The 27,635-nt window shown below is 38.5% G+C and overlaps 1 protein-coding gene across 4 annotated transcripts; it reads left to right on the plus strand.

Annotated features, from left to right (window-relative positions):
* Positions 1–27,635, plus strand: UBE2D3 (ubiquitin conjugating enzyme E2 D3). 4 transcript variants are annotated; one of them, XM_022582445.3, is made up of 8 exons: positions 153–275; positions 1,575–1,729; positions 15,016–15,079; positions 15,168–15,199; positions 20,319–20,396; positions 21,569–21,674; positions 24,033–24,126; positions 26,130–27,635. In XM_022582445.3, the coding sequence occupies exons 2-8, from the start codon at positions 1,706–1,708 to the stop codon at positions 26,173–26,175; spliced, it is 444 nt and encodes a 147-aa protein (XP_022438153.1). In that variant the 5' UTR covers positions 153–275; positions 1,575–1,705; the 3' UTR covers positions 26,176–27,635. The 4 variants fall into 4 exon arrangements, with proteins under 4 accessions (XP_089768568.1, XP_022438153.1, XP_022438152.1 ...); XM_022582444.3 differs by lacking the exon at positions 153–275 and adding an exon at positions 669–795; XM_089912443.1 differs by lacking the exon at positions 153–275 and having other exon boundaries at positions 961–1,729.

Here is a 27,635-nt window from a genome sequence, read left to right on the forward strand (position 1 = left end):
GCGCCTGACAGAGGGATGTGTCGGCTCGCGCTCTTACCAGTGCGGGAAACTATTTCCTCTCCCTCCCACCAATATAAGCATTCAGGGGCGGTGCTTCCCGGCCACGGCCCGCCCCAGGTCGATCCCGTGCCCCATTGCATCTCGCGAGAATTTGTGGATTTGGGGGCGGGCCCCTATCAGGAAGAGGGCACAAAACTGCCCTTAAGTCATTGCAGCGCTACAGCTCCTGTTAGCCAGCCACGAGATTCTCGCGAGATTCGCCTCCTCAATACCAAGTGAGGAAATTGGGGGACGCTGTCGGGAGGGGTATGGGGCTCGACCGCGCAGCTGCCGCTTCCATTACCTTCCTCCCATGGTCTCCTTCCGGTTCTCGATGCTTCTCTGACTCTAAGGGTTTCCGCCGCTCGTCTACCCTTCCCCCCAGCCCATGACCTGCCTCCGGCCCCCGCCCTCCCAGTCCAACCTCCGATCTGTTTAGTAAGAAGGTGCTGTTCCGAAAAGAAGGAGAAGGGGGTTGGCACAGATACGCTCGGCCCAGGACCTGGGGAGCAAGCCGTCCTCTTTCGCCCTTAGATTCGCTCCGCGCTCGCGACGGCGGCGTTGGCGGACTGATACGCGGCGGTGAAGAGGCAGGAGGAGGGGGGAGGGGCGGAGCGTGGCAGCTGGCAGTAGTTCCGTCAGAGCGGACATCTTGTGGCTGTGTCGTGCGCGTGAGCCCCGTAGGGCCGGGGAGGCACCAGCTGCCGCGCGGGGAGGAGGCCGAGGCCGCAGCTTGAGGGAGGCCCCGGCCCCTCTGTACGCGTGGGTGTGGACGGCTAGGGGAAGGGAAGGGAGGCCGGCCCAGTGGCCGGCCGGGTAAGGAGGGAAATATAGGCCCTCGGTGGCTTGAGTGACCAGCCTGTTGGGTGGGGTAGGGTGGGAAGGCTGGGGACGCCGGGGCCTCTCCCGTTTAAGGGGGAGGGGGAATGGGCGCGTCCTCGCACCTAAGCCGGAGCCTCAGGGGCAGCTCGGGCGCGTGGTGGCGGTGGCTGGGCGGGCGGGAGCGCGCGGGAGCGCGCTGGAAGGCGGAGTGTATGGTGGCGTCAGGGGCGACACAGCATAGCTCTAGCTGAGGGGACAGCGGTACACATCCAGCCTCTGATTTATTTCCTTCCCCTCCCTGGCCGCACTTTTGAGCAGCGGCCGAAAGAAGCCGGTCGTCAGTCCGGAGTCTCCTGTTCTCCCCTCCCCCCTTGCCTTTCTTTGCCCTAGTGACGCCGGCGTAGCGCCGACTAGGCCCCGGCTCCTCCTCTGCTGGGCCCCGGACCCTGCCCCGCACCCACCCCTTTCTCCTACGCCTCTTCCTTTCCCACCCGGGTCTCTTCCTTTCGAGAGGCCGGGAAGTCACAGTTGGAGCCACCCCTCCGCTCTTCCCGGCACCCTCGCCCCCTCTTCGGGCCGAAGCTCGGCATAGAGGCTGTCGGTGGCTCTGCCGCCCCACCCACCCCGGATCGCGACCGTTTTTGAGGGACTTGGACTCGTCAGGGTCTCTGCGGGGCCTGTGCGAGTGCTGATCTGCTCCGTTTTTGCAAAAGGCGCCTGTGTCTGGCAGAGCCGGTGTGAGACCAAGAGACAATCCTTCCCAGCCGCCGGGATAATCAAGAGTTTTGGCCGGAACTTTGAACACACACCGAGATAGTGAGGAGCCAGACGAAAAGCACAGACTATGGCGCTGAAACGGATTAATAAGGTAACCCATGGGGCGGAGGGAATGGGGGCGTGAGAGGAAAGGAAGGCCCAGCCGGGAGGGAGATCCTTGGCATTGTGGGGGGGGTATAATTTCGGAAAGACTCTTCCTTGGGTCACTTCGTCCATTGGGGGATGGGGAACGCGGCTGTACTTTAAGAAGAAGCGAGGGGGAAACTCAGGAACAGAGCACTTGCGGCAAGTGAGGTGTTGTTATCTTGAGCGTGTTTCAGTGGAATCGGTGCAAATAAGCGATGAGGGAGAGTGGTGATTGCAGGCGCCTCGATTCTTCGAGAAGAGTTTAGTCCCTCTTCGGAAATGCCGGGAGACGCTCCCGCAAATGTCACGGCGCTTCCTATTCTCGGGGCTTGGAAACTTATTTTAGTTGTAAGATCAAGGCCCCGGGCCTTCTGGAAGAATAGACGGGGGAATCTCAGAGGAGAGAAGACCTAAGAAATGCGGCGGGTCCCGAACGTGATTAAGGGGTCGGGTTAGAAGTCTCACCAGCTGAAGAGTAGTGAATGGGCCTGGCCAGAAACTGCTCGACTCTGGGCAGCTTGCACAGGAGTAAGTGGGGTTGGGAGGAGGTGGGCTGACACAGTGTTGCCGCTTTCTGTGTTTTGTAGTTGCGGCTTTTCACCCGAAACTGTTCATCAGAGGCGCGCCGGGAACTGATGGAAAGCCCTTCTGGAAGCTCCGTTTTGCTTTGGCGGGGGAGGGGGGGGAGAGTGTGGTGGCAGGGAGAGGAGGGTAGGTGTACCTATGTCTGCCTCAGTCCATTTCATAGCAGCCTCCGGGGAAATTGTTAAGCTATTTAAGACGAGGTTTGATGGTACACTGTGGATTCATGTTGGAAAAAATAGGGTTTTTCGAGGCTCGGTGGGTGAGCGGAACCTCCACCTCCGGTGGTTTAGTCTCATTTTCTTGCTCTAACTTCTATCCCGCATTTTAAGATGGCGGCTGCTTTAAGTGGTTCAGGATCTTTCCGGCATCTCCTTTCGTAATAATATGAAATAATATTCTTTGTTAAATGTTAACTTTTACATCAGGTTGTACACTGCCCTAAGATCTCCTGCTCAAGACTTATCTATATTCAGACTCTCAGACTGTATTTCCCTTTTTTGTAACTTGTGTGAGATGTGTTTGGTTCTTGCACAATCAAGGAGGGTGGAGTATTTACAGCTAACTTGAAAAAAATGCCATGGAATAAATTCAGCCTTACTAAAACTAGGAAATAGAGGAGGTTGTGGATTACAAACTTTGGTTTTGATAGGTTGCTTTTTAAACAGTTTACATGGACGGAATGGCAAGGACTTGGCTTTACTAAAAATAGACGTGATGCTGCTTAATTTTACATTTATTTAACGTGTGACTTTGGAACGTATTTGGCAAAACTGGTATCTTATGAATGATGAAAGTTTAGATTCAAAGTATTGATGTTGAAATGGTAAATTTTGATTTAGGCCATCACTGCATTGTCTCTGGGGGCTTGTGTGAAATACAAACTTCAGTCTTTGTATTTTTGAGACCATGGAAAAAAGAGGAGTTAAGGCTTAAAGTACAAAGGATTATTAAACATCTCTTTCTATGACCACTTTGAAGGCCAGCAACACACTGGAGAAGCATAGTTATTTATATTTTGCAATATAGTTGAACATAGTATTCAGTACAAATCAAAACCTTTTATCTATAGGAATTAATTCGGGCCACTAAGATGTGGAATAATTTTAAATCCATAGATTTTTATGCACGTGGAACAGAACACTTTAAAGGAAGGTCTCATTGATTTTTTTTCTTTTACAGGTGATACCCAGCTGCTGTGACACCACTTTAATGATTTAAAAGCTCTAGAGAGTCAGTATAATGGTTAGGAGTGTGAACTTCGGAGCAGAAATGCTCCAGTTAGAATTCTAGAGCTGGGCAAATTTACCTGTGTGCCTCTATAAAATGAATATTTGTTGTGTATGAGCTATAAATAATTGAGTGTTTCGTGTGTACCAGGCACTATTCTAGACACTAGGGTTGCAGCAGTGAGCAAAACAAATTTTAGAGTCCAAGATTTTTCTTAAGGATTAAATAAGTTAATGTGTGGCTTTAAACAGGCCCCTAGCACAAGGCACTCAATTTATTACTGCAACTTTAATTTTCAAGAGCTTTTATTAAAGAACTCTTCGAGTCTAGTACTCTTCATCAATACCAGATTGTCTCCTTTTGTAAATACTTTGAAGATCTGTGTAATACAGAAACTTGACACAACACTTTCCAAACTGGAAAAAAAGTGTTGATGTGGGACATTTTTGATTCAACCTGTAGAAAAGTTTTGTTGTGCATGTGGTTTGGTCTTCAGCTGTCACTGTCAGAATCATATGGTCAAACTTTAAAAAAAAAAAAGTCCCAGATTCAAACAGTTTTAGCAAGTGGACAACTCTGATGGGAGATGCTCTTTATTTTAGGCACCTCTCTTTTATTTTTAATTTATTCTTGTCTGCATCCCCCCAGATTCTGAATGTTAAGATATATCTATTCCTCACTGATCATTTTATTGGAATGCTTATTGTTGGAATATTTTTAATCAATAGCAGTTCATTTGATTAAGCTTTTAAATTTGTTTTCTTTCTAAAGCTTATGTTGTAGTTTTTTTGAATATTTCTTAGACCAAGCAGCCTTATCAAACAGCCCTATTCTTTTTTTTCCCCCCCTTGTATTCTTTATTGGGACAAGCTGTGGTCTTATAAGGCTGTCAACAAGAATAAAATATGTGAACTCCCTAGTTGGTTGGTGGTGTTTGGGAGCCAGAGGCAGTTTTACTACTCTCATCATACAGAATGACCACAGTGCATGTATTTTGGGGAAGTTTAAAGAGAACTTTACATAAAATGTAATATGAACCAAGCCTGAAAGAATAGCTCATGCTTTGAGTGTTTGCAGTGTGTCAGAACTGTTTGAAGCACTTGAATTAACTCTTATGACACCCCAAGGAAGTAGGTATAATTAATATCTCCATTCTAAAATTAGAAACCTAAGGCACAGAGAGGTTTAAAAAAAAAAATAGGGTCCTCATATCATGGCAGAGTTGCGATTAGGACCTAGGCAATTTGGGCTCTGCAGTGTGTGCTCTTAACCACTACATTGTCATGTCATCTTTTTAGGGTTTTGGTATTTTAAAAGTTTTCTTTTGTATGCATCATTCTCCTAACAGCTAGACGTAGCATCTGCTCTGTATTGAACACTGTTTCTAAGCCCTTTATGAGTATCTACTTATTTAATTCTCACAACAACCATATGAGATGGATGCTCTTACCATTCCATTTTATATGTGAGGAAACAGGTATAGAGTGAGTTACTTGTCTATGGTCAGATGGCTGGTAAGGGACTGAGATTCAAATCCGATAGTCTACCTCAAGAACTCGAGCTCTTGAACTCCATGCTGTCTGCTATTTTGAACAATTTCAATTCCTAAATTTAATCTTGCTTCCTGAAATAAGCTCTCTCCTCCCACTTCACATTTAAATAATTGGGATTGAACTTTATTCTTAAGTTATAGCTAATTTGTGAGTTTAGATTTTAGCTGACATAAGTTTTGAAAGTAGTGAATTTCTTTTTGGTTAGTATCTTCAAGGACTAAGGGAACTATGTGCTGACTAATCACTAGGGGCATCATAAACTTCTTTCCAGTAAGCCTATAGGCTGTATGCATCATGTCTCAAGGCTTGTCTTTAGCCAGCTAACTTAGTTTGTAGGGCGTTTGTTGACTGAGAAATGCTGATCATGTAATGACCTCAGTTTTTTATTTGAATAAGGGTGATGTTGACACTATGCTTTGGTTTCATCATAATCACCGTCAATGTTAATTCTAGTAGTTATCATACAAGTGGAAAGTTGAATACTCTAACACTGGGGAAAAACTATCACTGGATATCTCTATCATATTGCATGTTAACTCGTGCGTTCAGGTGTCCTTTGTTATCTAAGATAACAGTCAATTGTTGAGGATTTTCCAAAGCATTTCACTATAATCCGTTTATTAAAGAAGACACCAAATTCCTAGTATTGAGATTAAAATGTTTCAGATTGAATTCTCAAATCCTAGATTAGCTTTTGCATTCTACTAGATTTTGGTGTATGTGGGTTTTGACATGGGTTACATTTATATATCAGAATGTTCAACAGCTTTTAAAAGAATATAGGTACATGAGGTCTTGCCAGACTTACTGAACCATTTCTCTGGGAACAGGCATAATTTTGAGATGTCCCCTAGGTGATTCTGAAGCCTCCCTCTGGTTAAGAACCTCAGACATAAGGGATAATCATTTAATCAATACTTATTGAGGTCTTACTGTTTGGCACAGTAGTCTAGTCTCAGGGCACAAAATATAGGGAAGCCTGTTACTACCCATGAGGATGTCTTCTTTGAGTGAAGGAAACGAGCATGTAAACACATAAATTGGTATTTGTCACTCTATACAGCTTTTCAAAATTATAAATCAAGTACGGGAAGCATTTATTTAAAATAAGGGGAATCGTTATTCCAATGTCAGATTCACCCATTATTAAAGATAGGTTTATTTAAATGCCTTTCCTGTACGATATTTTATATATATAGTTATATATATATTTTTCACTGTTTAGTGTGTTTTTTATAACTAATTCCCTTTCCAAGACAAATTAGTGTTAACAAAATTAAATGATTTTTATTTCACTGGAAATTTTGTGCTCTTGAGCTAGTTTTGCTACCATAACAATGATCTTATTTCAAAATTGTATAGTGTAATGAAAAATGGGTATGTTTAGTGAGTATATCATTTGTTAGTCTATGTTGTTAGATGAGATTTAGTCTCAAAATGGTACCCTCGGTCCTGTTACGTGGGGAGGGGAAAAGTTCAAATGAGTATTTTATACTTTGCCCAAACATCGGATTTTTATCTCCAACTATACTTTGAACATAATGTTGTATCATTCAGAGACTTCCAGCCAGCTTTTCTTAGTTAAATTTGTTGTATTTAACCTTTTGGGTCTTAGTTGTGATTCACTACTTCTTGGTTACTTGTTCATTTTCAGGATGGAATACCTCATATTAACCCTAGCCTTGTTACAGTTTCCTGGCTAATGTATAATTGAATGTCTTCAACCACTGGACTGCTGTTAATTTTTGTTTTTCATATCTATAAAATGCCTTATTTGCTTTCATGGATCAAAGCTTAGGAACTAAATTTGGCTCTGTGTCTTTGCCCATTTAGAGATACTGCTTACAAAAGAACAGCTTTGAGTAATCTGAAGTGACTTATTTTTAATGGTGATCTAAAGAAAGAAAATTACAGTATTATTGATTCAAGCTATTCTTTGTACCTTGTCTGAATGAACAGGCATACTTGTCTCATAATTATAGCTAAACAGGAAGTTAATTTCTTGTTAGTGATGTAATGAGACATGGTATGCAGCACTTAACGTCTTAATCTTTAATGTAAAAGAAACTTGCAGGATTTCTTAGAAGAAATCACAAATTCCAAACTAAAATGATTTTTAAGGGGACTATTCCTTCCCATTCTTACGTCCACATATGAAATTGTTCAGATCCCAAAATCTTTTTGCCAAGTTTCCTTCTTTTGAAATGACTTCCGGTAACCATGCATTTCTGAGATGCTTGTTTCCTTCCTTGCTATTTGTATCCACGTGCGGTATGTAAAATAAATTTCACAACATTGAAGTTTAAAAACTTCTTGTTTACTTCATAGCAAACTTGATCTTTATAAGAACTAGAGCAATTATTGTCTGCCTCATTGGGTAATTACTATTGCATTTTGACCTCTATCATGGGTCAAGATATATACCTTTATATTGCTAGGTCGTAAAGGCTCTTTGAGGGTGATTCTTATTTCAGAATTTCTTAAAGGCACTTAACTCTCCTTCCTACCTCATGCCCTCATCTCATCCAGCTCCCAAGGTAGTATTTTATGTTGCTCAGTATAGGTTTAAGAGGCAAGGGCTGTCCTTTTTGGGGGGGGTGGGGGCGCTGTGTTGGGTCTTAGTTGCTGTGCGCGGGCTTTCTCTAGTTGCAGGGAGCGGGGTCTACTCTTCAGTGCGCGGACTTCTTGGCGGTGGCTTCTCTTGTTGTCGAGCACAGGCTCTAGGACACGTGGGCTTCAGTAGTTGTGGCACGTGGACTCAGTTGCTCTGCGGCATGTGGGATATTGCCGGACCAGGGATCCAAACCCATGTCCCCTGCATTGCAGGCAGATTCTTAACCACTGTGCCACCAGGGAAGTCCCAAGGGCTGTCTTCATAGTGTTGATTCCCATGCTTATACAATCTTGAAGTCAAGTAAAAGTTTTGAAAGAAATGGACTCTTGAATAAAATACAAGAAATTAACTTGCAGTAATGGGATGGAATTCAAGTTTTCCCAAAAGTGATGATAGGAAATGTATCCGTACTGCTATTATTATGACTTCGTGTGATGATGCAAGATGGATGGCAGAGATTGGGATAACATTGTGGAACATTGTGGTAATTATTGTACTTAATATCGTAATTAACTACTGTACTTGACCTTACCACAGTAGTCATCTGGGTTAAATTTTGGCCAGCCCTTGGGAGAGTGATGGAACTGGACAAACTAGAAAAGGTTATACCGGGAGTTACACTTCAGTAGCAGAATTGATTAAACAAATTTTGTTTTCATAAATGCTGACTTTGGTTATGTTGATCTAATGTATAAGTAATGGCTGTCATTGAAAGAATGTTTAGCAGAATGTGTAAATAATAGTTACCAGAGGTCTTAAATCTTACTGGAGGCTCATCTACTCATATGGCTGCTCTATAGTTATTCATAAATAGTTCTTGTATTTCCAGTTTATAAGCCTTTTGGAGGCAGTGGCCATTTCTTATACTTCCCTGACATCTCTCAGAGCCTCTAATCTGTTCAATACCTTGGTTTCCTGTTCTTTGTAGTCTGTGGTTGGTCATTTCATATCGAGTGAGGAAGATGTAGAGAGACTAGAGAAACAAAAACCAAATATTTAGCAGTATGTTTAGACTTCTGTTCTTGGCCAGTGTCTCTCTCAGCCTTTTCATGTTTTATCTCCAGCAGTCAATTGTCAAAGATACTGTGTCCCATGGTGATAGAAGCAAAGATCTTCCTCAAAACAAACTGTAGGCTTTCTGTTTTGAGTCCCACATAATGAATGGTCAGCCTCATTAATGTTTAATCATGTACCTCCAGATGAGAACACTCACTGGCTTAAGCTATACCTGTTGGTTGCCTGTAAGAGAAATTTGATTGACTCCTTTTCCTATCGGTCTATTTAGGCTTTTAAAGGGAAGGGAGAAACGTATTTCCCAGTGGGAGAAGGCCTGGATTCTCACACTAGCCAGGTGTTCAGGAGGTTTCAGGAGAAGCAATTCAGAGAAAGATGATCCCGAAAGGAGACTATTTCCCCAAAAGAGTACACCATGGCAGAGAAGTGTCTAACTTTGGTGGGTTTTTTTTTCACGGAGAGTACAGTTTTTAGCATCGTACCCTGTCCTTGATCCAGTGTCCTTTCAAGGTGAGTGGAGCATTTAGCTAGTGTGTGCCAAACTCCCCTGCCAGCTATTTTATTTCAGTGGTCTTGATGAAGAGTTGGGTTGGTGTGATTGAAATTTTTTTTCTCCAGTTTGCCAAGTACCATATCAAATTCTTTAACTTAAATACATCTTTGATGCAAGGACACTCTTGAGAAAGCAGCCTTAAATGTATCCCTGGACCTATTTTTCAGGTTATCTAGTAGATACACTACTTTGCTTTCCTACCCATCCTGAAGCGCAGCATGTCCTGTATCTGAACTCAGTCTTTCCTTTCCCCTCTTAAGGCGGGGGGAGGGGGGGTGCGGCACTAATGTAAAATGGAGATGAGACCTATTTCCATAAGGTGGTTGTAAGGGTAAAGTGATCAGTGTTTTAAGATATTTTTCATCCCCAGTGACTTAGTTTATGTTCTTCTCTCACCTGAATTACTGCTATCGTTTCCTAATGTAGTTATCTACTCATGCATCCTTTGTAGTAGGTACTCCTACAATTTGGAGGGTGAGGAGGGTCTTTGACATCCCATAAATTAAGTAAAATTTTGTGTGGGCATGTGTATTTGAGGGATAGAGGGTCAGTAGTTCATCAGGTTCTTAGAAGTCCTTGACCTTGTCACAAACAGTGCTATATACATGTGTAGTAGTGAATGAAAAGGTGGAGAAATGGCAGAAACCAAATTTAGGATAGTCTTAACCTGTCAGGGAAAGGGAAGGGCATCTGGGGAGTACATGAGAGATCTTCTGTTATATCTGCAAAACTTAAAATCTGAAAGAGGTATAGTAAAAATGTAATGTTAAGCTAGGTACACAGATACATGACTGCTTTTAGGATTAATAATTTAAAAAGTCAATCACTCCTAGTGTACTACTGCTAGTACATCAAAAAATCCAAATCTCATTTGTCTTACTCGTACTTGAAAACTATTCCTGCTTAAAAATCAGTGACTTCCCATTGGCTGTGGAATAGTCTTTGCCATAATATTCAAGACTCTCAAAAGATCCAGCCCTGATTAACCTTTCTAGCCACATCTGCTACTCCCTTACCAGTACCCTGTTGTGTCTCTGGTATACCAAACTACAAGCAAGTTTTTACAGCCTGTTTTCTTTCACACCCCTGGTTTTGAATTAGTTTCTCTACCTTGAATGCTTATCCTTCCATCAAGACCCAGTTCAAATGTCACTGTTTTAAACCCAGGCAAGGTTAGTGATAACCTTTTCAGGATTCACAAAGCAGTTGAATGCCTTTACTTTAAGCACTCAGGTTGTTTGCAATATAATTTTTTGGTTTTGTATTATGTCTGCACTTTTTTTTAGCTCAGTCTGTTGAGGGAGGCATTCATGTTCTATCTTTTCTATCTTGGTATTTTCAGACCTAACATGCTTGACACCAAAAAAGGTAGTCTTCATATAAATGAATAAATGCTTTGTTGGGTGAAACTTGAGCTGATATTACACTTTTTATTTTAGAAATGGATTTAAGTTAATCTTTAGTTCCTATTATTGAAAGTTTAACTTTTTACTAGGTAAGCCACATGATTTCTCCCTGCTTCCTCTAGTTTCCTTTTGAGACTTCGCTTCATTTATATTTCTTACATGTTTTACAGCAAGATTAAAGCAACACATTTCGTGGATTAAAATGTGTATAATTGATAATGGGGCCCAGGTAGCACTCTGCTTAGAGTGGATCTCTCCTTACTCTGTGTTTGCTGCCCCCGCCCCTTGAAGAAAACTGGAGTGGTTAACAATCAAAGCAGTAACTGTAGGAATTAGAGCAAGCTACAACCTCAGGAACTGAAATTGTGTGTCTGTATGCCAAGTTAGTTCTTTATCTCTGCTGCCCAATGTGGCCTCTTTTTCTTTGGACTCACCATGTAATTTCAGGGCATATGCCTGCCAGTGGCTCTGGGTCACATCCTTACAGCTCCTGATTAGAGAAGGAAAAAGTGTCCTTTCCAGCTTCAATTTGAAAATCTTGGGTAGGGATAGATGGAACAAAATTCTCTGATTACCCTTTCTGAGTAGTTGGTTAATGGTGGCTGACAGTCACCCCAACACTATAGTCATACCTGTGGAGTATGAGAAAAGCATTTCCAGGAAAGTAGGAGAAGAGGGTTTGAGTAGACAGTGGTGCATGGAAGAGCATCTGAGATGACTTATTATGCTTTTTCTCATATATTTTCACTGCTAAGATATTCTTATATCTTACTTGCTTCTGCTATGGACATAATAATGTCATGAGAGTTAGTTGGCATCTTTGAGGTAAGTGCTGGTATATGATTTAAAAGATATTTTGATTCTTAAAATTACTTTAGGTCATTTTTTTATGTTGGCTTTAAAGTCGATTTTGGTACACACTTGGCTGAATATTAGATCTTTGAGTATTACTTAAGAGGTGTCTTAGTCACAGAGAACTTGGAAAATAAGGCATTTAGAAATTATCTGAGGGGAATAAGATCCTGAAGTTATGGGAGTGAAGAGCTTAAATTCAGTGCTCTCTGAAATTGTACATTCACTGTAGAGGAGTGAAAATGTCAGCATATAGAGGCTGAGTGATTCAGAGATGTCCATGTGCAGGAAGACTCGTTAAAAAATGTTTTCTTAGATTTTTCATAAAATGTGGAACTTCGAAGTAGGATGTTGATATATTCTAGGTCAGCTTTATAGATTCCTGAAGTTTATGAAGTTGTTTCAGCATCACTTGGGTATTTTGTTAGACCACCCATCATTAAATTACTTTTTAATTTAAAAATGCTAGATATTTTTCTTATCATTAACATATGTAAAAGTGTGTAAGTACAGAAAAGTACATAAATTTGGGGTAGATCCGTGTAAGAAACTCATTTTAGTAATATTTGAGTTCACATGCTTACCTGACAGTTTTAGGTAGAACCACATGAAATTGCAGTTCAGAAATGGTCAAGTATTAGTAATTTCATACAACCACACAATAACATGGTTTCTTTAAAAGCCTATCCACAAATAGCCCTCGAATTGCTGACCTTGTATTATTAACGTATATCATAGCACGAGCCATATAATTGTTAGAAGAGTATGTTATAGACAACTGAGCATAAAAATTCATCACATAGGCAAAAGATTTAAATAAGCTAAGGCTATAATAAGTAGCCTATTTATAAAGCAGTTTTGCTTTTGTTTAGTAAACAAATGATTTGAGTGTCTGTCTAGGAAATCTTGCCTTCAAGGTGGGTGTTCCACTTGCTGAGCACCTAATACATTATATGCCAGATAGTGTGCTGAAGTACTTTATCTTATTCATTCTTTCAAAAGTTCTGTAACAACAGGCATTTCTATTGTGTTTTAGAGATGTGGAAATAAGCCTAGGAAATAGTGGGTCTAAATTGGATTAAAAGTGAGACTCCAGACTGATGATCCATATTGAGGGAGGTGCATATTCATTGTCCTCATTTCATGATGCTATATTTGAGCATTTGAATTGTATGCTCAAGTTTATGTTTGGTTTTAGTAGCATTTTTGAAAATTCACATCTTTATTGTTGTGTAGGAAAGGGGAGAGAGTGGTTTGGAACAGGTAAGTTTTTAATCTTAAAATAGACTTCTTTGGACCCTTATGTTCCGGCAGAGGAAGTTAGCCTGCATAAGTTAGCTTCTGGTTTATCTTTTTTTGGTGGATCATTTAAACAACAGAACTTGTTAAATAAGTTTTGGAACATGGAAAAAAGTTCTCTTCATATCAGTTAGACTATGCTCAATCCTTATCTGCAATAAAGTATATACCTTGAGATGGTATTGAAGTAGCTTGCCATTATAATAAAGTGGCTGATCATGGAATGCAAATAAATGCTTTATGAGAGTTGATCTGGCCTATGAAAAAGTCATTTGGATAGTTGATTAGTTCAAGCTGCCAGTATATTTTTTTTACTCAAAAAACTATGATTCAGTTCTAAGCTAAAGCTGTACATAGTTTCAGTTTCTTTTAACTAGTTGCTTAACTCTGGGATAAGAGCTTCTGTAATTAGTACTGATCAGAATCTAAGTGTCTGGAATGAGTTTTCCCCCTTTCTTTAAATACGTTGAACAAATGAGGTATAGTTACATGGGCAAGCATAAAAGCCTGATCTGATCTTCCAGTCATCTTAAGATTGTGACTCCTGGGATTCCCTGGCTGCCTTGATAACCTTATAAGCAGTCATAGTTTGAGATTCAGAAGCAAATTGGCAAAGTGTATGTCAAGGCACTCCTTTGTCCCAGTTTTGTTTTTGAGATATAACGTAATAGATGTGCAACATAATAATTTGATATATGTATATTGCAAAATGATTACCCCTCAAGAACAGTTCTTCTGCATTGATCTTTTTTTTTTTAATGGAGTGAATCTAGACTGATATTCCTGAACAATTGGCTGTTTTCTGAAGTGCATTATTTTGCCCATAGTAAAGGCAAATATTTGATCTGTCTTCCTGCAGTGTATTCCCTGCCTTTTTCTTAGAAGTCCATTATTATCTCAAAGGTCTATAAATCCCTGTACTGTAGGAATTTATATATAGGTATATAGAGATAAAGCTGTATCATTAATTTTTTTAAACTTGTAAAGAAGCAACTCTGTTTTCTTACTAGATTATCCATATGGGTTATGCACAAGTCATGGAAGGGCTAAATTACACTATGTTGGAAATATAAGGTCAAATGGAATTGTGGATACTGCTTGTTTTGCTTCTTAGCAAAAAAAGCACAGTGCTTTTCTACCTGGAGAGGAAGGTTTTTCCAGAGATATACTCAATGTTGAGTAAAAGATAAGGTTGAATTGAGGGATAAGGAGATCAAACCAAAAGGGGTACTTACCTAGCCCCATGAGAGATTTTTTTAAGGAGAAAATGTGGTCACTGGGTAGTGTGGTTCAGAAAAAGAGTATTTAAGACAGCAGACAGTATTTAAGATAGAGCCTCTGAGATGGTCTGAAAGCTCAGCAAATAACCTGAATGTTGATAACTGCCCTAAGTTCTTAACCTAGGAAAGTGTCTGATTACAACTTTTTCATTTTGTAAGAGGACAGCTTTTGTTCATGTACAGGCACACCTCAAAGATATTGAGGGTTTGGTTCCAGACCACCCAAATAAAGCAAATATCACAATAAAGCAAGTCACATTTTTTTCCCCAGTGCGTATAAAAGTTAACGTTTACACTACTGTAGTCTATTAAGTGTGCAATAACATTATGTCTTTAAAAATGTACCTTAATTTAAAAATACTTTATTACTAAAAAACATCGTCTGGATCTTCAGCAAGTTGTAATCTTTCTTTACTGGTAGAGGGTTTGAAATATTACAGAAATTATCAAAATAGGATACAAAGACACAAAGTGAGCAGGTGCTGTTAGGAAGATGGCACAGGTAGCCGCAGACCTTCCATTTGTTTTAACAAAACAACCCCCCCCCACCGCGTATCTGTGAAGCATGGGAAAGTGAGGTGTATGCCTGCAGTAAAACTTCATAGCGATGTGTGTGTGTGCTTTTATGAACCCCTGGCCGAGATGATTGTCTTGGTATGTATCCATAAAATAACTGTGCCTAGTGTGTCCCAGAAACTGGATTAGGGTTACTTATGTTTTCTTTCCAATAGAATGTATTGTTGATGTAAGTTGTGATTATATGTCCCTTAAAGAATGGTGTAAAAATAACTGGAAGCAGATGACTGTCTTTACTTGCTTGTGTTTTCTATTATGGTTACATGATCCAGCATTTTCTGTCTTGGTGTAGGAACTTAGTGATTTGGCCCGTGACCCTCCAGCACAATGTTCTGCAGGTCCAGTTGGGGATGATAGTAAGTAATTTTCAAGTTGATTTTTATGGTTAGTTTCAAAAAAGCTTGTGTATTTTTAGATAATAACAAGAGTGTTTTCTTTTTCTAGTGTTTCATTGGCAAGCCACAATTATGGGACCTGTAAGTACTGAGAATTAAGTTTTTGCTTTTAATGAAAATCCAGCATTGATGTAGTTAGTAATTTTTAATTAAGCCTTTAGCTTTATTTTATTACATTGTAATTTTATTTGAGATATGCCATAGTTGTTGCACTGCTTTTGAAAGAAACAATTGGCCATTAGTTAAGTATACTGTAAGTGTCTGTCCCTGTGTTCAGGTTCTAGAGTATGTATAGCTTTTCTATGACCTATCAAATATCTCTTCCATTCTAATTTTCTTTCATAGCAATGTAAAGTATTGTCACAGAGCTTCCTGACTTATAGCCCATTAGTTTTCTGGCTGTACCATGATATTACTCAAAGATCTTACTCTCTTCTTGTAGCTGCCTAAAATCTAGCTTAATTGTATTATTTTGATATTTGAGTTTTTATAGAACTTCAGTTTCATGTAAAATTTGAATATTTTTAGGTAGATAGTGATATTTTGTTTTATCTCATTTTGGCCATGCCATGCGGCGTGTGGGATCTTGGTTCCCTGACCAGGGATTGAACCCGCGCCTCCTGCGTTGGGAGTGTGGAGTCTTAACCACTGCATCGTCAGGGAAGTCCTTAGAAAGTGATATTTTGAATACAGCAAAATTCCTTTCTATCCTGGGTAGATAAGAAACTGTATGTGCTGGATAATTGAATATTCAGAATTATGGATACCATCTAAGAGTTTCACAGAATTAGAGCACAGTAAAACATCCTGGGGTAAGACTGTATCTTGAACAATACTTAACATTTTTTTTTGACGTGGAAGGCACCTAAGGATTTCTGTTCTGAGGGGTGTGTGTGTGTGTGTGTTACTGAATTTTCTGCTTTCTTCCCCCTTTCGGTATTTTAATCTCAACATAACTAGCAGTAATGTACTAGGTGAGATAATGGTCAGTAAGTAGATATTTATAATTCTAAAAGAAGAAATGCCCTTGGGAAAAAAAGCTAGCTAGTGGGTGGGTTGGTTTAGCAAGTGTTTATTCAGCAGTTCTGATTGTAAATCACATAGAGGGGGGATATTTAGTTTAACAATTTGAGATGTGTCTGTGATTGAGATCCTAATGAAAAAACTACAGAGTCAGGGTTGTTTCCAGTTACCTCAAGGTCTATTTTTATTGTTTTAAGTGCTTGCTTTTGTCTAATAGGTGACAAAATTGTGATTCCCGCCCAGCCCCCGCCCCACCCCCGCTTAAATACATATAGTTAAGTAACTCATGGCTCGCCCAGTTTGGCCCATACAAAGTTTTTTTTTTTTTTTGGCCCTGACCAGGGACCAAACCCGTGCCCCCTGCAGCGGAAGCGTGGAGTCTTAACCACTTGACCGCCAGGGAGGTCCTGGCCCACACAGTGTTTTACACGTTGATAATCTTAACATAAAAACCCTCTCACTAGACCCTCCTTCTACAAGTGTGGGGTGGAGTAGCAGCTGCCTCCTTTCTTCAGAAAATGTGTGTCTGCCACAATTTCTACCAGGTCCACTTAGGCACTTAGAGTTGCAACTTCTAGAATTTTCCCATTATAGATCACCAATTTTCAAAGCAAGGAATTCAGTAAAATGCCTTGCCATATCTATACCAAATAAAGCTCATCTTTGATTCAGAGTGCTTTAAGATAGTCTCATTATAAAAATTAGTTGTCTGTACTAATAAAGCACAAAAGAGTTGGTAGTTAAGACTTAAAATTGGATGGTGTGCATAATAAACCAATTCTTTTAAATCAGTGTAATGTTTTTCTGCTTGACTTTTGAGACTTCGTTATTTTATTTATTCCTTTCCAGAAGGTAAGGAATGCACCTATAGTAAATCAAAGTGAAGCATAATTGAGGAGTTTGTTAGTAATTTTCCACAAAATAGAAGATTGCTTATCCTGAAGAATTTTTCAGCTGTTAATTTGCTTTTATTTTCAGGAAACATTTTTTATTTGTATGTATTTCAGATTATGGCTATGCTTTGCTAATTTTTTCAGCAACCTTTTAATATAAAGGAATAGTTTTCTGCTTTTGAAAACAAATATTTGATTTTCAGAACTATTTAAATATTCCCGATTAACAAGAGCAAAAAATATATTTATACCATAACAGCATAGTTCTGCTTTAGTAACATTAGTCTCTGAAATGTACTTGTTTTCTGAGGAGGTTAATTTTCAGGAATGAGTCAAAAGTTATAAAAACTCACACAAAATGCAGGTTTTAACTGCACGTTTTGTAAGTAAGCACCTAAGTTTAGATGCCAGCTTGTAAATGGTTAATCATTATCCTTACTATGAAGTGTATCAATGAAACAACCATTCTGTTTTGGCTTTTGACTGCATCTTTATGACAGAACGTCACAGTTTGATTAGATAATATTTTGTTAGTATGCCTACCCTAAGTGTGGCATGCAGATGTGACCCAAAACAGTAGGGCTAGTGGTGGCATAACAATCCATAAATCGCAGATTTGCTGGAAGAATAAACGTTAACAAAATTATTTTGCTTTGGAGTGCTTCTTAGGTCAAAGTGATGGCAGTGTCACAGAACTAGATTTCTGACTCTCTAAGGTGTGGATCGTCTAATTGAGGTTTCATGACAGAGTTACTATTGGATTTTGATGGATTATAGTAAGGAAATCTTGATGGTTGAACAAAAATGCTTGGTTCTTAAAAACTACGTGCTAGCTTATTCTTTCCGAAGGCAAGATACTGCGGAAGCACAAATGCCGATAAAAACAAACCGTTGAAAGAAGGTGGCAGTGTTGCTTGTTATGTGGTTTTTAAACTTTTGTTGGTTATTTTGTGCTATGTTAAGGGAAATTTCCATGAAGAATTGATGCAGTGAGGAGAAACTAACTTCGTTACATATTGTTTCTGATATTTATGTGCCTGACTTTTTTAAATTGTAAACAGAGCTGGCAGAAAGACATTGTTGAAATTATTTTGAGAACCACATTAACTTCCATCTAATCTATGATACATAGCCACAGAAGAAAGTACCGTATCTGTGAATAATGTAACTGTTGGCAGCCTGAGCAGAATCAGATACAAAAACCATCTGAAGTAAAATATTTGGTCCATCTGAAGTAAGATCTTGAACTAAAGCAGTGGGTATTGTTTTATTGTTACATAAGGGTGAATTTTTCAGTTTATGTTGTTTATTATGTTTTTCCTGCAAAGGCTAATAATATGTGAAAACTCCTCTTTAGTACCTTACTCTTTTGCGGTCTGCGGGCCTCTTACTATTGTGGCCTCGCCCGTTGCGGAGCACAGGCTCTGGACGCGCAGGCTTGGCGGCCATGGCTCACGGGCCCAGCCGCTCCGCGGCATGTGGGATCCTCTCAGACCGTGGCACAAACCCGTGTCGCCTGCATCGGCAGGCGGACTCTCAACCACTGCGCCACCAGGGAAGCCCACCCTCGTTCATTTTTCATAATAGCTATAACATTTCACTGTATCTCCCTTTACCAGACTGTAAGCTCATCAAGATAAGAAATTGTTCTGTGTCCCTTACATATACTTAGTAAATAGAACGGCGGAGTTAAAGTAATTCAACTAATGTTTAATTATTTTACAGAGGTCTGCGGATTAAATGAACTTACAGCGTCAGACCTGTGAAGGTTATTTGCCTCACATACAGAGTGGGCATAGAAAAAGGCTCATATTAGTGCTGTATACATCCTCACTCAAATGGAGAGGAATAGGTGTTGGTAATAACTCAATTACTGCAAATTTTCAAACACGTCTTCAGGTTGGCTCTTTGCATATCCAGAGACAATTATGCAATCCCTTTTCTTAAAAAAAATTTGACCTTAAAATCCTTGACTGGATCGCCATCTTTTGTCGTCATTCTTTGATCCGAGTCAAGCAGTGGTTTTCAGAAGACCTGAGTTTGAATCCTGGTTCTATTGTGTACCAACTGTATACTTCACTAAGTTATTTCAAGTCCTATTTTACTCAGCTCATAAAATGGGAACAGTGTCTTTTTCCTTTTATTGGTTAATCAATTAAATGTAAAATACTCGCAAGTTTCTCCCAAATGTTACTTCATACTAACATTGTATAATATTTATTTAGTGAGGAGTTCTTCATATTCAAAGTGGGCAGGACAGCTAAGGAGAAAAAGTAGTGCTATTGCTTAAAATTCTGTATTTTCTGTTGAAATGGACCAAACAAACATTCCAGTTTTCCAAATCTAGTAATCCTGTGTATTGATTGGCTGTAGAGAACTCAGTAGTGTGCTTTTGAAGAAAAGACTTCATGGTTTTTATTTTTTAATTAATTTTTTTTTTTTTTTTTTGGCTGCATTGGGTCTTCGTTGTTGTGTGCGGGGTTTCTCTAGTTGCGGCGAGCGGGGGCTACTCTTCATTGCGGTGTGCGGGCTTCTCATTGTGGTGGCTCCTCTTGTTGCGGAGCACTTGGCTCTAAGCGCGTGGGCTTCAGTAGTTGTGGCGCAGGGACTTAGTTGCTCCGCGGCATGTGGGATCTTCCTGGACCGGGGCTCAAACCCGTGTTCCCTGCATTGGCAGGCAGATTCTTAAACACTGTGCCACCAGGCAAGTCCCAAGACTTTATGGTTTCTAAATGAGAATTTTGAGGAGCCAGTTGGGAACTAAACTTTCTTTAAAAACATATTCTGTTTCTGTTCTACTTGTCCTACTGAAGCGAGTTGTTATGTTACCTACAAGACCTAACTTTTTGGTTTGCCAGTAACCAGAATAGCCTGTTGAGGTACAAAGCCATTTGTGTATATATGACTATCATTAGAAGAAATATTCTACAAATAAATGTAAACTTATATTTTCAAATTATAACTTGGTACATTATTATGTAGACTTTTATTGCTAAGTATACTTTGTGAGAATTGGGGTCTAGAACCTTGTGTTTCTGGGTTATTTTTTCTAAATTTCTTTAACTTACATAAAGTAGGATCTAAGTAAAGTAGGGTTCATTGTTCTATAGTAAATATTGTGATTTTTCATTAATACGAACTTCATTGTGGGATAATTTAGACTCTTGCAGTGTAAATAGGTAATTTTGCTTCATATTAGAGAAATGCTTAGAAAATAGAAATGTTACATGAATTATCTAGCAGTAACATTTAAAATAGAGTTAAGCATATTTTTCTTTTCACAGAATGACAGCCCATATCAAGGTGGTGTATTCTTTTTGACAATTCATTTTCCTACAGACTACCCCTTCAAACCACCTAAGGCAAGTATTTCCCCTCCAAATTTGTGAGTATAGATTTGTGTTCTATTCCAAAAATAAGAATTTCTAATTCTTAGAAATTAGGGTTCTGTGTAAGTCAAGGTTAAATTGATATGAATGTATAGTGAATAAGAATAATTGAGGCTGAATGTATATATTGAGTTGAATCACTGATGTTGAATGCTGACTCTTAACCTTTAGTTAAAAGAGCAGCTAAATCTGGATTTGAACTTTGTAAGTGTAAGAGAATTGCCGTATCCTTAATGTTGCAAGGCTCAAATATACCATGTGAAAGCTTTTTTTATTTTCCCCTTTATTGTGCTTATACAGATTTGGATTATTACCCTAGTGTCTTATAATACTAGGCTTCCAAATATCCAACTTCAGTATGCATTTTCACATGTTGCTAAAAATTATACGTATTTGTATTGGGGTTTAGACAGACTGTAATACATTTTGGGCTTTGAGCTTGCACACGTAACAGTAAATTTATCAAAACTCAAGAGTTGCTTAATGCACTGGGGTGACTGGTTTATAGGTATTAAAAGCATGTGGTCCTTAACTTTTCGAGCCATTGAGATAAACTCATTCTATATGAATAACTATGGAAGATAATATATATAGAACATTGGCACTTCACTAAAACTATCTTCACAATTATAGGTGCATATGACAGTTATTTTAGATGAAGTGCCTTTGTGATATTCAAATTTGTGTTTTTTATGTACAGTGGAAATGGAGGCTCAAATACATACCTTTGTAACTCGATGCCTTAAATGAGCTGGCCTGGGTGTTTTGGTTTACATCTGGAAGTTTCTTATTTTTAAGTGAATGTTAAATACCCTTTAAATGGCTCTTTGATACTCATGATATGGTAGGGCCAAAAGTTAACCTTCAGAACAGCCCACCATATCATTGACAATAAAATTTTTGCCCCAGAGTTGTATTTTCCATTTTAATTAAAAATAGGAGAGCCCCTGAGGGATCTTGGTCAGAATATAGAAAACAGTTTCTGTAATATTTGGTCCTTTTAGGTGTATTAATTAGGTTTTAGCTATTTGATTTTTTAGAATTTTAACAGTATTTTGAGTCTTGCTAAAGTCTTCTGCCAAAGTTTAGGGTGCTTGTTTTTATTTGGGAAAAATACCTAAAGTTTTTTTTGTTTTTGTTTTTAGGTTGCATTTACAACAAGAATTTATCATCCAAATATTAACAGTAATGGCAGCATTTGTCTCGATATTCTAAGATCACAGTGGTCTCCTGCTTTAACTATTTCTAAAGGTAAAATAGTTTTAGAGAAAGTCTTGAGAGGCTGATTTTCTAATAGTTAAAGGAGTTTCATTTTTGCGCCTACTTTTCTGAGTATTTTTATAATGACAACTTTTTGATAAAGGTGGGAAAAGGAACAAATTGATTTCTACAGTATTTTTCAGTCCCAAGCCACCTGCACATCTCATTCACTCGTCGCCTAAATTTTAGCTAAAATGATATACCAAAAGTTCATAGAGCTTTTGAAACTTGAGCTTTCTCACAGAAAAATTGTGATTTTGCTTTCCTGTGTTTATTATTTTTTAGATAAAAAATCCTTTTTTAAAAACCTTTAGTTAGGTGTTCTGTGATCATGGTAGGTTGTTCCTACCTAATAATAGTCTAAAATGTGTAGTCTTGGGAAGGGCTGTAGATAAATTCTGCTCTTCTACTTTAATAGGGATCCATTATGTGACATCTTTAATAGGTTGTCCAGTCTCCATGTAAATATCCCAGATGGAGATGGAGTGTCTCTCCATCTCTTACTCTTTGAATGACTCTGGTGGCTTTTATGTCGCTTTTACCCCACAAATAAAATCATCTAACACAAAACTACTTAATGGGAAGGAAGTCTGCCTTTTAGTAATTTTCAGTTTTGGAGTATTGGCATTCCTTAGTACACAAAATTAGTTTTTAAGGTTGCTAATTATGACATTATTTCAGATATTTGAGGATAGCAGCTGACTCGAAGCATTCTCAATTTCTGGCTGAGTACTTACTTATTGCTTCTTGAAATAGTTAATTGTGTTTTACCAAAAGTTTTATTTTTATGAGTATGGTAAATGCAAAGTGAAACTGGTTTTGTTTGTTCATTTGTTGTTGTTTTTTGGTTTTGGGGTTTTTTTTTGCGGTATGCGGGCCTCTCACTGTTGTGGCCTCTCCTGTTGCGGAGCACAGGCTCCGGACGCGCAGGCTCAGCGGCCCTGGCTCACGGGCCTAGCCGCTCCACGGCATGTGGGATCTTCCCAGACCGGGGCACGAGCCCGTGTCCCCTGCATCAGCAGGCGGACTCTCAACCACTGCGCCACCAGGGAAGCCCCTGTTCATTTGTTTTTTAAGGCAGGACATCATAAAGCCTCTCATATGCTTGTACAGTGCTTTTGAATCTCCTTAAAGGGACTGTGTAGCATTCCCAAAATTTTATTTGATAGGAAATACTTTTTGCGGGGAGAAAGAAAAACAATTTGGGTGAATGCTGCTGTAATTCTTTTAAGTGAGGCATAATTTTAGGCCTATTTTTCACCCTCTTGGATACATTGAAGTTTCTTTTCAGATCAGGCTCTCTTAACACCAGATATCTGGTATTAAGAAAGCTTTAATACTAGGTTCCAGGTTATTTTTTTAACCATCGTTGGGAATGCACTGTAATACTGAATACTTTTTCTATAAATGTGGGTTTAGTTTTATATCTGCCCCCACACTTGGGTTTAAAATTATATGTGCGATAATAATGTTGTTTTTTGACCACTTTAAGCTTATATATCTTAAACTTTTATAAAAACCTTGCACAGTGTCTGGCACATAACAGACATTTAGAAGGAATTAGGTACATCTTCCATGATGCTTGGCATGATGCTTGGTATCTTTTAAGTTGATATTTTGAACAGGACAGGGTAAGAGCTAGAGTTGAAGGCCCACTAGATCTTGGCGTTGTTAAATTTAACCAGTACTTTTGTGATATGGTCTCTACCTTATAAATTCAGGAAGACAAAACATACAGTCAGTGGGGGCAGTTGTGAATTTCTGTGAAACTCCCTCGAGAGCAGGACAGAAAGTGGATTTTTTTATCATGGCAAACAGCTAAGAATAATACTGCACAGATGTTCCCCAGATATTTTTATTCAAGGTCCCCCCACCCTGCAGAGTACCAAGAAACTCCAGTTACTTAAATTCTTATACCATTTTATTTTAAAAAGTAATACAGGGAATTCCCTGGTGGTCCAGTGGTTAGAACTCTGCTACAGGGGGCACGGGTTCGATCCCTGGTTTGGGGAACTAAGATCCCACATGGCTTGCAGCACGGCAAAAAAAAAAAAAAAAAGTAATATAAACTAATATGGCATCATTTGACTGCCTTAGAACCCCTGATTTTGGCAGATTTTTATAGCTAATCAGTAAACTTGATGCCAGCAAAGATCTATTTTTTGTATTTCTTACCTACCAGGAACTTGTCTCCTATAAAGCAGAATCTCTGTAAAGTTTTGTCTTACGGAGATTAAGATATAAACTAATAAAAATCTTTTGAAGATTGAGGTTTATAATACATGTTTTTAAATACTTGTATTTATCCAAATTCCTGATGATGGGTAACAGGCATTTGTTTTCTTCCAGTTCTTTTATCCATTTGTTCACTGCTATGTGATCCAAACCCAGATGACCCCCTAGTGCCAGAGATTGCACGGATCTATAAAACAGACAGAGATAAGTAAGTATGTACTAGTTTAAGAAAACAGTATAAAAAGTGGCTTTTCTTAATGAGTTAGGCTTATACTTTGCTGTAAGTCGTCAGGGCAACGCCAAGAAGACTTGATGCTTATATCTGGTAAGATGATAGTTGGAATGTGCAGAAAGCCAGTTACTGAAATGTGATTTTTTTTTAATTACTAGGTTTTGGTTTATGTAGCAATAAATAGCCCATCTAAAATGTTTCATTTTTCTAACATGTTCAACGTTTTGTCACTTTGTTTTGAGGAAGAAAGGTATTTTTTCTTCACCCCAATTATGTTTTTGAAAAAAAATATCGGTACTGTTGTAAAAATTTGGTCTAAATTTTTTATATATTGAATTCTTTATGTATGTACAACTTTACCATTATAACTTTTGTATGTTATAATTAATGCTAAGTATACTTGTTCAATTAGGTACAATAGGTTAGCAAGAGAGTGGACAGAGAAATACGCTATGTTGTAGGGTAAGAGGATCTGCACTCTATGGTGCGCTTATTCATGGTACTGCCAGCACTTGAGTGCTGCATGCGTTAAGGCACTGTATTAACTAACAAAAGGTAACAGATGTGGCAGTTTTCTGAAAACTGTACATTTAACTGCTTGATCTCTGTTTAGCGTGAAAGTATACCCAATAGTCATTATTGCTTGAGAGTATTTTTGCATGGCAAACCAGTTACCTAGCACCAGTAAGAAAAGAAAATTTTAGTTTCTTTTTCAAACTACTACAGTATTTAAATTTTAACTTTAAAATTGGTATATTTTAAACTTCAGTACTATATGGAATGTGGTAACTTGGTTAAAATTTTGCCAAGAGATAACAATGTAAGGGAGAACCACTTTTAAGCCTCACCATCTATACTAAATGTTCATTACTGACAAGCATGCATTAGTGTCAGCTATACTTTGTGGCTCCCCGTATGCTAAATAAAAACCTTTGTTTTAAAGTGCTGGCTTTACAAGAGGTATCCTTAAATGAAGTAACCATGAATTGGAGGAAAGAATTTTTATATGTTAAAGTTAGAAAAATGGTTGAATTACGTTTAGTTCTCGGTTTGAAATGAAGTTAGTTAATGTTTTATAGAGGTCAAACTGTAAATATAAATCAAAAGTTCTCCTATGCCCTTTTATATATTTGTTTCTTAAAGTTATCACTTCATTATTTGTTCGGGTAAGTGGCCTGTGGCATGGTTGTAATACAAGGAGAAATTGATAGCATTTTATCAGTATTAGTGATCTTCCTCAGTAATAAATAACCTTGCTCAGGTATGAATTACCTATTGCTCTTTTAAAACAAAAATGCCCCCAGTTGTACTCCAGAGTCTCATTCATCAGGCCTCAAGTGGGGCTTGTTAGCGCCAATCACCACACTTTAAAAGTAACACGTGGTTTTGATTAACACATGACACACCCACCTCGTCTTGAAAATTACTGCTCTTTTATCACCTTACCCAGTGACTGACTTTTCTGCCTGTGCCGAAGTCTCAAAGGCATTTTCTCTTTTGGTAATATCCAGGGTCAAGTAACTTTTCAAAGTCTAGGATTCAGATAAAAATGTTTTAGTTCATTGTTTGGTCTGGGTTTAATGGAAATTGCTATAGATGTACAGAATCTGCTGTTCTGATGAATTGTAAAAAAAATTTTAAATCTTAAAATTTGTTGGAATGGATACTAGTTGTAGAGTTTCTAATAGAACATTAGCTCAGTGGTAGGAGACAGAAAAGGTCTTTGATTTTTGTTAGCCATTCTATGTTTTTATTAAAATACTACTTTCAGTGTATTAGGACATTGTATTGAAGCATAAAGTTCTCGTTTCCTACATTGCTTTGAGTATCAGTGCTTTTTCTTCCTTGTTGGCTTTATTCTAATCATAGCCATTAAAGGTGACTCCCTGGTGAGTCTAGAGGTAAAATAGATTCTTTCCTTCCCTTTTAAGTATTAAAAATTATTTTAACTTTTTAAATAACATCTTTTTTATTTACAGGTACAACAGAATATCTCGGGAATGGACTCAGAAGTATGCCATGTGATGCTACCTTAAAGTCAGAATAACCTGCATTATAGCTGGAATAAACTTTAAATTACTGTTCCTTTTTTGATTTTCTTATCCGGCTGCTCCCCTATCAGACCTCATCTTTTTTAATTTTATTTTTTGTTTACCTCCCTCCATTCATTCACATGCTCATCTGAGAAGACTTAAGTTCTTCCAGCTTTGGACAATAACTGCTTTTAGAAACTGTAAAGTAGTTACAAGAGAACAGTTGCCCAAGATTCAGAATTTTTAAAAAAAATGGAGCATGTGTATTATGTGGCCAATGTCTTCACTCTAACTTGGTTATGAGACTAAAACCATTCCTCACTGCTCTAACATGCTGAAGAATCATCAGAGGGGGAGGGAGATGGATGCTCAGTTGCCACATCAAGGGAAGCAGCATTATTCTAGCAGCATCCATTCTTGTGTAAGCCTTCCACTGTTAGAGATTTGAGGTTACATGATATACTTTATGCTCATAACTGATGTGGCTGGAGAATTGGTATTGAATTTATAGCATCAGCAGAACAGAAAATGTGATGTATTTTATGCATGTCAATAAAGGAATGACCTGTTCTTGTTCTACAGAGAATGGAAATTGGAAGTCAAACACCCTTTGTATTCCAAAATAGGGTCTCAAACGTTTTGTAATTTTCATTTAAATTGTTAGGAGGCTTGGAGCTATTAGTTAATCTATCTTCCAATACACTGTTTAATATAGCACTGAATAAATGATGCAAGTTGTCAATGGATGAGTGATCAACTAATAGCTCTGCTAGTAATTGATTTATTTTTCTTCAATAAAGTTGCATAAACCAATGAGTTAGCTGCCTGGATTAATCAGTATGGGAAACAATCTTTTGTAAATGCAAAGCTGTTTTTTGTATATACTGTTGGGATTTGCTTCATTGTTTGACATCAAATGATGATGTAAAGTTCTAGAGAGTGAATATTTTGCCATGTTCAGTTAAAAGTGTGCAGTCTGTTACAGGTTGACACATTGATTGACCTGATTTATGCAGAATTAATAAGCTATTCAGATAGTGTAGCTTTAGTATGCTGCACATGATACTGGCAGCCCGGGAGTTCATTGATGGACTTGGGACCCAGCAGTTTTGAAACGTGTATATGGAGTTTAAGAAATTTATTTTCCAGGTGCAACCCCTATCTAACTAAATTTTTTCTTCACCTTGTACACTTGACAGCTGAAAAAACCATAACATGGGAGTAATAATGGGTCAAAATTTACAAAATAAAGTACTGTTTTGGTGTGGGAGTTGTCATAAGGCTATGTTGAAGTGACTTAACTATGTGGGATATTGAGTTTTTTTTTTTAATGGAGTGAGTATCCATTAAAATGAATTTGTTCAGCCATTTACATTAATGAGCATTTAAATGCAACAGATATCATTTCAGGTGACTTAACATGAATGAATAAAAGTCAATGCTATTGGATTA

Source organism: Delphinapterus leucas, chromosome 5, assembly GCF_059928025.1.
Source record: "Delphinapterus leucas isolate spDelLeu-1000000601 "Yukka" chromosome 5, BTC_Dleu_Yukka2, whole genome shotgun sequence".
Lineage (NCBI taxonomy): Eukaryota > Metazoa > Chordata > Mammalia > Artiodactyla > Monodontidae > Delphinapterus > Delphinapterus leucas.

Bases quoted from the DNA above. Each gene is read 5' to 3' on its own strand.
- UBE2D3 (XM_089912442.1), top strand. From the start codon at position 16: ATGTGTCGGCTCGCGCTCTTACCAGTGCGGGAAACTATTTCCTCTCCC. The intron at 276-15,015 runs GTGAGGAAATTG...GTCTTGGTGTAG, and splicing joins ATTCGCCTCCTCAATACCAA to GAACTTAGTGATTTGGCCCG. The intron at 15,080-20,318 runs GTAAGTAATTTT...TTCTTTTCACAG, and splicing joins AGGTCCAGTTGGGGATGATA to AATGACAGCCCATATCAAGG.